Source organism: Taudactylus pleione, unplaced genomic scaffold (genome assembly GCF_031769625.1).
Source record: "Taudactylus pleione unplaced genomic scaffold, aTauple2 ptg000329l, whole genome shotgun sequence".
Classification (NCBI taxonomy): domain Eukaryota; kingdom Metazoa; phylum Chordata; class Amphibia; order Anura; family Myobatrachidae; genus Taudactylus; species Taudactylus pleione.
The window spans coordinates 2,160,005-2,172,809 of record NW_028284730.1 but is presented as its reverse complement, the minus strand read 5'-3'; the positions used below and the strand labels follow the sequence as shown (position 1 = coordinate 2,172,809).

The 12,805-nt window shown below is 44.6% G+C and overlaps 1 protein-coding gene across 1 annotated transcript; it reads left to right on the top strand.

Annotated features, from left to right (window-relative positions):
* Positions 1-43: 43 nt before the first annotated feature.
* Positions 44-8,723, top strand: CUNH2orf68 (chromosome unknown C2orf68 homolog). The gene is made up of 4 exons (XM_088443186.1): positions 44-207; positions 1,899-2,014; positions 5,101-5,246; positions 7,319-8,723. Exons 1-4 carry the CDS (start codon positions 113-115, stop codon positions 7,439-7,441), a joined length of 480 nt encoding a protein of 159 aa, XP_088299312.1. The 5' UTR covers positions 44-112; the 3' UTR covers positions 7,442-8,723.
* The last annotated feature ends 4,082 nt before the right edge of the window (positions 8,724-12,805 follow it).

The window sequence follows — 12,805 nt, the reverse complement described above, 5'->3', positions numbered from 1 at the left end:
CGGCTTGTGCGTCTTAGTAAGCGTAGCTGTTATTTTTTTTTTTTGGCCAATCAGTGAGAGTGGGTGGGGCGTTCGCCGCCGGTACGGAGGACGGGAGGAGGAGGCCTGGGGCATGGAAGAGGAGCAGCGGGGGAGAGCCGGGCCTGGCGGGCGGCTTGACATGAGCCACGGATTCGTTCACCATATCCGCCGGAATCAAAAAGCGCGGTGTGTGTTGCACTGATTGTAGCCGGGGTCAGTGAGCCCCAGTCCAGCATGGATGGAGGGTGTTGGGAACCATACACACACATACCGGGACTACAGGGTAGGACAGACCATGGATCTGTAGAGATTGGGTACTTGTGATGGGGCTCTGGTTAAAATGGGGCTCTTGGCACCAGTTTTGTCATGTTGCAATGCTATCCGCTGTGCTACTCTGCCATCCACTGGCTGTAATGTATGAGAGCCTGGCCCCTGCAGCATACGGCTCCTGTGTCTGTGCTCTGCTTAGTGGTTGCTCTGATCTGAGGCCGCGTCTGATACAACTGGTCACTGTAGCCTAATAATTGACTGGTTTTCAGTTATTATTGTATATTTATATGGCACCATAAGTGTTCCGCAGCGCCTTACAAAGTATATAACCAAAAAAGTGACTAATACCCCTTTTACACCAAAATCCCCGGGTCTGACCCGGGATTTGGAACATGTTTCCAACCCGGATCAGACCCGGGGCAAACCCCTTTCACACTGCGGCGCCGACCCGGGCTATGCCCGAGTCGGCACCGTTCACACCTGGCCCGGGTCTGAACTGACCCGGCTGCCCGGCGATGGCGAGCAGCGCTTTTCCCCTCCCTCCCCCCTCCGCGACCTACTTACCTTATCCTGCAGCGGTCCGGTGGCAGGGAGAGCGGGTGGGGTGCGCGGCTTGCAGTAGCCGCTTGGAGATGATGTCATCTCCAAGCGCCACTGAAGCCGGCCAATCAGGCGGCATGCGGCGCGACCCGGGTCATCGTGAGCCGGGCCGCGCCGTTTACATTGCAGGGTGACACGGGAATAACCCGCGCTCAACCCTGCAATGGAGCAGGGTCGGATCCCCGTCTCACTGGACCCGGGTTGATCCGTTCACACCGACGAAATTCCCGGGATTATGCGCTTTCACGTGCATCAACCCGGGATATTTCAGTCGGTGTAAAAGGGGTATAACAGTACAATACAAATACAATGCAGGACAAGGACAGGTATAATATACATTGCTACATTGGTGACCATAACAACCAAATAAGCAACCAAGGGCCGTATTCAATTAGCGGCAAAAAAGTTTTGCAGATGACGTCATTTCGCCAGCGGAAACTTATTCCCTTATTCAATTGTGGCGACTTTTCTCCCCGGTGCAAAAGCGCAATGCAATGTATCCGGCGGAAAAGTTTCACGTATGAATAGCTGTCGGAAAAAAGTGCAGAATTGCGGTTTTGGGGTGCAAAGGTGGGGAACCCACCCTGCACCCTTAGACCGGGTCCCCAACCTGTCAAAAAATCCTAAAAAACAAAAAATTACTTTGAAAAAGGGGATGAAAAGGTTCAAAGTTGGGGTATAAGTATGGGGGAGGTGTATTTTTGATTGCAGGTGCTTGCTGAAGGTATGGGGAGATAAGCGGGGACGCGTGCGATACTTTTTCGCATGCAAAACCAGCGGAAGTGTAGGTGAAAAGACTGGCATGCGAAAAGTACGGGACTTTTCGTGGCTAATTGAATATGCCCCCAAGTGTTAGGTGCCCTAGTGGGGAGTAAGAAGTATATGAAAGTAAAGTAAGGAGAAGCACAAGAGGGTAGAGGGCCCTGCTTGCAAGGTTGTTGGTATCTATTACTGGGAAAATGAATCATTACACCTAAAACTTAATAAGTGTTTTTTTTTTTTATCAGAGATGATTATGACAAGGAAGTAAAACAGGCTAAAGAAAAACAAAAGAAAAGGCACACCCCCGGACCCTCCCGACCCAAGAAACCAGACCTTCAGGTGTACCACCCGCGTCAGAAAGGTGAGATCACACCAACCATACGTGTGCCAGAGCGGTAACTAGACTTTTTGGTGCCCTGTGCCAGAAAGAGAATAGACCCCCCCCATTTTTCAAATCGGGGCCTAAGAAAGTGCACCCAGAAAAAGGGTCATGGCCTCATGGGGAAGGGCCAGGAAAGAGATAGGGGAGGCCAGGAGATGCTGGGGATAAAGAAGAGAAAGCTACAAGTGAGAATTATAATAAACAGGAAAAATGACAGGCCCGAACAGCGCCCCCTGCCCTGCGGTGCCCCTGTGCCAAGGCACTGGTCGCACTACCCTAGTTACGGCCCTGCCCGATGCTCATACAGGAACCATGGTGTGAGCAGGGATTCACCAGATGTTTGCGTTAAAAGTGAGCCCACATGTAATCTGATTCTCACGTTCTTGGATATTGGGGGTCGTTTTTGCTGTTGAAATGCCCTACCGGTCTCTTCTGATACTGTTTCTTATGCCGTATGTAACAGCCAGTTGTTCCTCATAGTTCACACTATTAAGATGAAATCTACTTGTGCTGCAGATTGACATTCTTGTAATTTAGGTAACGTGATGCAGTATTCCTGTTCTTTTAGAATGGATGCACTGTAAATGATGGGAGCATCCAGCTTTTCTCTTATGCAAAGTGCAATTTGGTCCCTTGATCATTTAAAAGGTATATCTGGCCAAATGTATAATGAATTGTTTATTTTGGGGGGGGGGGGGGGGGGCAGCTATATTGTCCCCTTCTTATCCTGTTATGGCTGATAGTCCCTTCAGTTACAGTGCAGGTGTACAGGCAGAGTAACTCAGATAGAAAGCAGGCTTCTCTGTCACTTGTGCCAGGACTGTATCTGCGACTACCCTTACATTGGGATGCAGTCAGGAAGCCGACGGTGGAGATGCTGACCACCGGCTTCCCGACTGTCTAATCCTGGCAGGGGTCTAATGATAGGCGTTCGAAATACGGACGCCCTATCGCTATCCCTACGCCGAGAGCCCGACGCCCGGCATACCAAACGAAAGAAAGCCGGGCAGCGCGTGCGGACAGCACCCCCGTGGGGAGATTAGGGTTACCCCCCCCCTCTCCACCCCCCTGGAGACTTAGGTTTAGGCTGCGGGGACAGGGGGGGTTATGTTTAGGCACCTAGGGGGTGTTCGGGTTAGGCATTAGGGGGGGAGGTTAGGGGGGGGCAGGGTTAGTTGTACTTGCCTATATCACCTATCGGGATCCTCACTCCTGCCGGTCTTCGGGCATCAGGATTCATACTGATTCCCTTACATTATAGAACTGCAGTGAATACAATGCTGGGTCTTGCAATGGGTGAGCCTTCACTGCCATAACCATCTCATCGTCCTATTTGAGATGCTGGGAGTTACAGGAGTGAGGGAGATAGGTTCTTTCTACACACACAACTGTAAGCTACATGTTTTGTTGGCAATGCTGTGTAATTAGCAAACACAACCACATATGGAGATAGACACTTCTTCAATAATACCCCTTTCACACAGAAATGCAGATTCCCGGGTGAAGCATTTGATCTGGTACAGTGTAATTTGTGGATAAACACGGGTCCTTTCTCTGTGTGAAAGGGTCAACCTGGGCCGAAATTCCCGGGACTTCGCCCCTGGTTTTTACCAGAATCGAAGTCCTGGGAAATGCAACCCGGGTTGACCCTTTCACACAGAAGTAATACCCGGGTTGAGCCGTAAATTACCAGATCCAAATGCTTAACCCGGGAATTTGCTTTTTTGTGTGTGAAAGGGGGGTACAGGCTGAGACTAGAGAAATACTTGTGCATCAGATGCCTTGTAAAAGCCGGGTTCTCTGCTTTTTTCTGTGTGAATGTGGTATAAGTGTGTTGCTTGTCTTTAAGTTATGACTTTTACATAATGAACCTTTTGTTCATTGTATACCAGCTATATTCCATCCAGAGCTACATCCTTTGCTAGACTTTGACCTAAGAATGTGGCCTAAAACTCTGCTCTGCAATCTTTAATTCAGTCAAAATGCAGTCAAATTCATTTCTTCATCGAATGCCACCTTTTTATGAATACAATCCAATTTTTCTGTTCTTCAAAGTCATCCCCTCTGGCACACAATTGCATTACTGGCTTCTAATCCTGCACCACATCTACTTGTCTGTGTTGAAGCCAGTCTCCAGACACCTTAGCGGTACGCTGAATCAGGACTGCAATCCTTTCTCTGCCATACGGAGGCTCCTGTTGCCTGTTAGGGATCGAAATGATTTCTTCTACCAATTAAAACTCTGTTTTTGCAGTACTACTTAGGAAAAGCGATGTGAGTTCTTAGTTCAGTTTATGCCCTATCCCTGGTAACTGTGTGATCAATTTATTTTCAGTCTATTTTTTTGTAATTTACAGGACAGGTATTTTGACAGTTGAAACAGTACTTCACATAAGTGCTGTACTTTGGCCTTTGGCCATCGATTAAATGAGTTTATGAAGTGACTAACTTTAATATTAAGCTAGTAATCTATAATCTATCCTGTACATGCTATGAGCAAATACAATAGGTTGTGTTTGCTACCTGATTTGTCAAATTTCTGGTCCTTTTCATTTTAAACCTGGTGACCCTGTAAATCATACTTTACGATGTGATTCATATCCCTTCAGATATTGTTTGGTGATAATCATGCCTCAATATGATTGACAAGAGCTCCATGAGGCAAAGAAGTGTCGGGAGGAAAAGGATAATACTTAAAAAAAATATATATATTTTAAGGAAGAACTGTACTCAGATTGAAATGCACACATATTTATAGGTAGCAGATATGTAAGATCTCCTGCCCATGACCCCCTACCTTTGGAGAGAATGCACATCAATCAGGAGAGATCTCTTTTGACCAGGATTAAAAGAATAACTTCTAACCTTTTCATAGACAGCAATAGCAACTGTGTTGCTGGCATCGGTGACAGGATGGATGCCAAATTATCTATATTAATGTGGTCAACAAGTCCATCAGTCCCTCTAATGAACAATACTTTTAACATAACCAGTAATTATTATGTTGTGCTTTGTGTTCTATAACACTTCACAGTACTGAAATGAATTCTCCTGTCTCTCCTCAGAAAGGGTGCACCACAGTTCAGACCTGGTTGATGATGGGCTGAGTGATAGCGATTCCAGTACAGACCCTGAAGAGCTGGGAAATCAGCTCTTCTGCCTGGAGTTTGAGGCGGATGGAGGTGAAATCACGTCCATTATTGTGTATGAGGTGTGTCATTCTTACTGTAGCTTCAAGTGGTGAAAATTGTTTTCGATTTCTGATAACCATGATTGTATTGACGTTATCACCAGTGACAGTACAATAGCATTCTTGCGTGTTGGTAATAGACGTGAGCATGAGTTTTTCAGGAAGCCGTGATCTTTACATTGATCTACTTCATGGGGCTTCCTAGTTTAGTCTCTTGAGTCTGAAGCTGGTTGGCCAGGCTCCTTCAGGTTTCATGGCAGCCAGTTGGGAGGAACAGACATGGTTTAGAGGTTTAGTCAGGGGGTTGGTTGATGCCTTTTTGAATGTCCTGAATACTTCTCGCGAGCTTAAGTGTCCACCGGTACTTCTGGCTTGGGTAGAGTCTAAGGGGTAAATTTACTAAAGTGAGAGTTTTTAGAAGTGAGTTTTAAAAAGTGATGTTGCCCATAGCAACCAATCAGATTCTAGCTATTATCTTCCAGAACAGGGGTTCCCAACCACGGTCCTCAAGGCAGACTAACAGTCCAGGTTTTAAGGATCGCCATACTAGAGCACAAGTGACTAAATTAGTACCTCAGTTATTTTGTTTTAACCATTTGTGCACAATCATGGATATCACTAAACCCAGGACTGTTAGTGTGCCTTGAGGACCGAGGTTGGGAATCACTGTTCTAGAAGGTGCTAGTTAAATGTTAAGTAGAATCTGGTTGCTATGGGCAACATCACTTTTAAAACTCACTTCTAAAAACTCTCACTTTAGTAAATTCACCCTTAATACTGATGCTTCTTTTCATGAGGAGGGCGCAATGCTTGGTAGGTTTCCTTTTAGGTTGGGTATGAGATCCCAGGTTCTGGAAGTGCTGCAGTCCCACAGTGTAGATGCTGGAATGACACGGGTGGCTTATCAATTGAAGGCAAGTCTAACTCCACTTTTTGGGGGGGTTCCTGTTCGACACTTGACTTCAGACTCAGAAGACAAGGAGCCTGATTCAGCAAGGATCGCAATTGCAAAGTTACACACAGGCAGCTTTGCAACTGCGATCCTTGCAATAATGCAAATGTAGCAGGAGGTGTATGACTGGTGCTGGGATCACCATCGCGACCATCGGTGGTCAATGGTCGCGATGGCTCCAGCCAGCTGAGTAAGCCTCAGCTTACTCAGGCTGGGCGGCTTGCGAGCCTCGGACACTGTGTTGATCAACGCAGATCCTGGGCTAGCCACTCCCAGAAAACGGGGCGTACATGCAGTTTCAGATCATATTAAATTAGAACAAATTTCCCCATCATCTGTACAGGTTATCTGTTTATTCCCACAAGTACCTTCATTTCACGTCCCGTGGTTGAGGGCAGAGAACCTCAGTTGAGGGCAGCCCTTCAACATTTTGGTTTGGACGCTGGTGATGGCGGATGCCGGCCTCCCCAGTGTTCCCTATGTTTTTTTTTAGTTTCCCCTAATGTCCTCAAAGAAAAAAATGTACCATATATATTAAAAAGAAATCTTTTCGCTTACTATGGTGTGTAACAGCTGCTAAATTTATAGTCCATATCATGTCTACACTGCATGTTCAACAGTATACGGACACCACATGCTGTTTGGTCCTTTTAGTTGCAGTGAAGGGAAATGTTAATTCCACAGCATACAATGACATTGTAGGAAATTGTGCGTTTCCAGCTTTGTGACAGGCCCTGTCCAGTTTCAGCATGATGTTACCTCTGAGCACAAACCATAATCTATCAAAACATTTTTTGCCAATTCTGGTATGGAAGAACTACAAACCTCTGACCTCAATCCCCTTTGCGAGGAATTTGAATGCTACCTGCGAGCCAGGCCAGGTCGCCTAACATCAGAGCCCCCACCTCACTAATGTGGCTGAATGATTGTGAATCCCCTCAGCCATGTTCCAAAATCTAGAACAAAGCCTTCTCAGGAGAGTGAAGGCTGGAATAACAATAAACTGGAAACAGACTCTGTATTAATGACTGGGTTGATGTTTGCGCATCCACATACATTTGGCCATGTATTGTATATAGAATATATAGAGAAACAGTGTAATAAATCATATTTAATTTTATTTTTAAACTTGATCATGTAGGATGATGATGCTGAGCAAGTGGCAACAAAAATCTCAATCCAAAACCAGCTGGAAGCCAGGATGAAGGAGGCACTGAAAAGACGTATTCAAGAGGAAATCACCAAGAGAAGGGTGCGCCGCTGAATATGTTCCCCTTACAGCACAGAGTGCAACAGTTTCAGCTCTTGTCCCACAGTGCTGGACATTGTCATGTTCTAGATTGTGAATGATTAAAGGGAAGACAGTGGATCATATGTGGCTCTATAGTACAGAGAACCCATATTACCCCATAGCTCTGTGTCAGTCTGGGAGGTGGCGGTCTCACCAGCATTTCCTGCTACGAGTGCAGTATAATAACTTGCTACTGCTTCTTGGTGACACAGGTCTTGGGGAGAATAAGGGGTTCGGTGCAGTAGTGACTTAAGTACGATCTATGATCCTAATGTTTTTACTTTGCGGTGACTTTTTGTTCTTTATTAGAAGTATTTATTGTTCTGCTGCCAGTATTGTGTATCATTAACCCAAAATACCTGATATGAACTGAGGGTTTCCATACCACGTAGAGAAAGATCAGAGACTCTACAGAGGCAGGCACTGGGCCTGCTGGGAAATGCATCTCTACAACAGCTGAGATAATACAGATTCCCGATGCCTGAAGAGTTATTTAACAGGTCAAAGCTCTACATAAACTTCAAAAATATAGTCTAAAGTGGAAAACCTGCTGAATCTGCAGCTTTCTTTGTCCGATAGTGCTTACAGTACATAAGAACAAAAATCCAAGGCTTTTTAAAGTGACAGTTTCACGTATGATTGCCACATCCGTGTATACTGAAGGGGGATCACCAGTTATTCTGTGATATTCCTATTGTGTGTATGTATATATCTATATACATACAGATACCAGAACCTATTACTTGTGACCGATGTAGGGTTGTCCTGCAAGGCAAGTTTTGTTGTCTACTATTACAGCGTACCTTTTAAAATGACATTTTATTCTCTGTATAATAGGTACCTGGTGAGTTGGGGAGGCGTCCTGTAATCAGACTTGTGATGTCTTGCCATTGGGGGACACTAGAAACACCATGCTGGGTGCAGTGTGGGCACTGTAAAAGCTTGGGCTCCTCCCCCTCTGTACCCTGTGGCTGGCTCGGAACTTCAGTTTAGTGAGGAGTCCTGCAGGAGCCTGTTCTCATTAGTATCTCATAACTAAACTCTGTCAGTGTTATATATTTAGAATGACTTGTAATGGGCCAATATTACAGAGCTGTATCTGTGATGAATTGTAAAGAAATGTAGTTCTGTCCTACTGATCAACCGAAAACATGGAGCCATGTGAGCTTCAGACTTCAAGGAAACCTAAAATGATTCTGCTCTCAGGAAAGTTTTTGTTTAGGTACGGTGTGAATAAAATCATGAACTTTGTAGAGATGTGACTGTAATGTATGTGTTTTATTTAGCTTTCAAATACTACTTTTATATATAACCTACCTTGTAGCGATACTTTGTTAAAATATATCCAAAGGCTTCTTCCTCCTCTAGACACCGTATGAGCTACATTAATGAATATATAGGACAGATGGGCTCTGAGACAGTTATGAAGTCCCAACGCTTCTGCGCCAAAATTTTACAGCTCAAAAAAAAATTTGAGTTATTTTTTTACATTAAAAAAAAAAAAATGTCCCTATAGGAAATGCCATTGGAATGAAAGACAGTATGGGTAAGTTTCCTGCTATATCTTTCTATAGTATTTCTATTGGTGTTTATTATGTGAAATGTATGGCTATGTGTGACAGCCACAAATGTAACTTTACATATCTGTTTCTAGGTTAAATCAGAATTCAAGGAAATGTCTCTATCAGACAGTAGAAGGATAGAGCAGAAAGCCATTGGTTTGAATTAGCTTTACAAAGGAAAACCTGTACTGCCTGCTTTGTTTCAGGATTGCTCATCTACGAATCAAATGAGTGGATTTAGAAAAACTTCTACAAAGGACAATTAGAGGTGTTGCCCATAGAAACCAATCAGATTATAACTATAACTTCCTGGAGTGTACTACATAAATTCGTTTTTTTTTTTGTTTGTTTTTTTCCCCTCTTCAGGTTTTTCGTAAACCCCTTAATGTTCACGTTTTAGAATGTCCCATTCATTGCTGGGATAAATTTGGGAGAGCAGAGAACCACTAGAATTTATATAACATTCCATCAGTAGATAGATAGCTATGACCAGATGTGGTAGAACTTCCCACACAAAAAATTAACAGTTCACAGAATTATATGCAATGTTTCAGCTGTTTTTGTCAGAGATAAAAAAAATCAAATGAAATGTGCTCACCTCAAATACCTCCAACACCATGTGCCCAAATTAGTGTGACACACATTAATGACTTCATCTACATGGGACAAGAAACAACATGAACAAAAACTAAATAAATGCATAATGTTTCTAGTAGATTAAAATGGTGGAAGAGATGCCCTGTGATATACTTAGTCATGTAATATGAATGGTATGATACTACATGTTTTCTACTCTATTGATGTAATACTTATCTTAATACACCATGGGCCTAAAAAAAAAAAATCTACTCCTGTGACAGATGGGTCGCCGTTTTCCTAATGCTGGGTACACACTGTACGATATATCGTTTGTCAGCTGTACGAATGTTATAACGTTCAGTCTGTCAGCCAGTGTGTACACACAATATATTTGTGAATGACATTCACAGTTTTGGCGGCCGTGCAGCACGGCAGATGCGATATATCATTCAGCTATATCGTGCGCTTCTGCCTGTGTGTGCGGATGACTCACCCATAACCACTGACAATGAGGTCACCATTGGTTCTTATGGCCAGACAAATTGGTCGGCCGATTGGGAAGTGTGTCTGCACAGGCAAATACTTTAACAAATCAGCTGGCTGACCCAACGGCAAAGTATGTACCTCACGTAAGAGAGGAGACTGTGGGGGTCATTCAGACCCGGTCGCAAGCACCGATGTGCTCGCAACCGGGTCGATTGGTAGCCCTGCGCTCGCACAGCGGCCGCACTGCGCGTGTGCAAGCCCTGGAGCGAGAGAGAAACTCTCTCGCTCCGGAGCTCGCTACAAAAGGGGCGGCTGTCGATGTTGATCGACCGCTCGCCCCGTTTTGTAGGCGGGCCAGGGGGGTGGTTTCCAAAACGGAGGCGTTCCTTAACGAACGCCTACCATTATGTGGGCGGCCGCACTGACCTCATCAGTGATGTCAGTGGGGAGCTTCCTGCTCGATCAGAGCAGGAAGCTCCCTGGGGCTTGCGAGTGCCGAGACCCAACCTTAGGGTCTCGTCGCAAGCCCCGATGGTCTTGACCATCACCCTGGTCGGTCGCTATAGCTGTGGGTGGTAACCCACAGCTTAGCGATCGACCAAGAGGCGGCACTACAAGATGCAAGCGGCCGCCCTCATTCGGAGCGACCGCTTGCATCTAACGACCGCCTCTGAATGAGGTCCTGTGTGCTTAAAATGCAAGTCTATCCTAAGACAGACACCTAATTGGGCAGATTAGTGTGATTAACTGCTGTTAACATTCAGTGGGCTCTCTGAGGCTCTACTCGCTCCTGCACTCATGAACTTCACAACATGTGGGGAAACATAAAATGGTGGCAGCAGAAGAGATGGAGTGATGTACGCTACACTCATTGCATCAGCTGACTGACCCAGTATTTATTTATTTTATATATACTGGCACAGACTCTAGTTCCTGGATGAAGTGTTGTGAGCTTAGCCTTATATGGCTCCCTGTGCCGTATAGAAACACATAAAACTAGAAGGGCATATTAATTAAAGGCTACATAGAGATATATTGATTTATGGGCCTGATTGAGAGATTTATGGAGAAGCACAGCTGTGACATCTTTCTACGCAGTGGCTGTGCTAAAATATGCAAAAGCTGCAGGAGGCGTCTTAAGGACCAGATGTGCACATGCCCTGTACGGCTCCTGCACAGATCAAATAACATCAGAGATCTGAATCAGGTCCTGTAGGGCCTATCCTTGTGTACCAATGGCTGTTTCCATATAGAATGTAAGCTTGCCAGCAGAGCTTTCTTGCCTAGGTGTCTGTCTATTTTTACCCAATCTTGTTCTATTAGTGTTTGTTCCCAATTGTAAAGCGCAACGGACTATGTTGGTGCTATATAACTTGTAATAAATATACTACAGATAGGGAAGGACATTGGAAGCCGATGGTTAATAACCATCGATGTTCCCAATTTGTTGGAAGTGCTTTCACCATCTAATTGCGGGTATTTGATGGTTGCAAGCCATCGGATGCTGCTTTCCAATGCCCATTTGCTGGCTGAATGCTTTTTTACATTTGCGGACAACCAGAAATTCCTATACCAGTGGTCCCCAAACTTTTTTGAAATCCGGCACGAGTATCCGCATTGTTTTCATGGCACCCCTAAGCCAAAAGATTTGTTATTGAGAAAGTCAGTCAGAAAAAAAATGATTAAGTAAATTGCCTGTCATCCTTAGACTCAGTTATGTGGTAGAGGACAGGTTTATGCTTCTGTTTGACCACATATTTACATTACATTGACTATAAATCAGTTTGATTTGGTGTTAGACCACCAACCTCAGGCACCCCTGCAAGTGTCTCGAGGCACCCCAGGGTGCCACGGCACACAGTTTGGGAACCACTGGTCTATCCCAATAAATATGACAGCTACTGTCTACAAAAAGCCAGCACAAATGTATAGAAAGAGAAACAGCCTTTCCATAGGCAAAAAGTTACAAGTAGAAAGTATGTTGCCTCGTTAAATGTAGCTACTGCATTTACTGTATATTGAGTTTTGACTTATCATGCATATTACATATTTACTATATAATTTATACTATACTGAAAATGTGTTTAATTGTAAATGCTCTCTTAAAACCCCTCTTTTAGATCTTAGTTTAAGACCCCCAAACAGCAGCGACGGATTGCTGCAATTCCCCAATCCTCAGATGCCGGGGTAAGGTCATCGGTGAAATCCAACATCTTTGGATTTCCCTGATCTGGGATCTTTAACATGAAGAATTTCCCCGACAGCCGCCAATCAGCGGTTTCGGTCGAATCGGGGAAACGGCCACCTGATGTATGGGGCCTTTTACTCCCACCTATACTCCTAATGCTGCAGCCTCACAACTGTACCCATCTCCACTCCTCTTGTTCAGCTGTATCCACTTCTATTGATAAAGTTACAATCTTATATGAAGGATTCTTCCTACCCGTTGTTTTTAAGTCTGCATTTTTTTTCCCCGCTTTTTATGTCCCAATATGCCCTATTTTCCTCACTGTCCACTACTGTGGAACTGTAAAAGTAAATGACAGTATTGATGAGGATCATTTTACTGTTTTGCTCGTATCTAAAACATTTCACAATAAGCAGTGAGCTGTGAAATATCATAGCGATACAGGATGCAGTTTCTCTGCTATTTATCAATCTGGAGTTCCCTCCTGGTGGTTTGCCGCTGGATAAAATGAGCAAGCCACCG

Coding starts and splice junctions, on each gene's coding strand:
- CUNH2orf68 (XM_088443186.1), top strand. CDS start 113: ATGGAAGAGGAGCAGCGGGGGAGAGCCGGGCCTGGCGGGCGGCTTGAC. Junction 208..1,898: donor CGCCGGAATCAAAAAGCGCG/GTGTGTGTTGCA, acceptor TTTTTTTATCAG/AGATGATTATGACAAGGAAG. Junction 5,247..7,318: donor CGTCCATTATTGTGTATGAG/GTGTGTCATTCT, acceptor TTGATCATGTAG/GATGATGATGCTGAGCAAGT.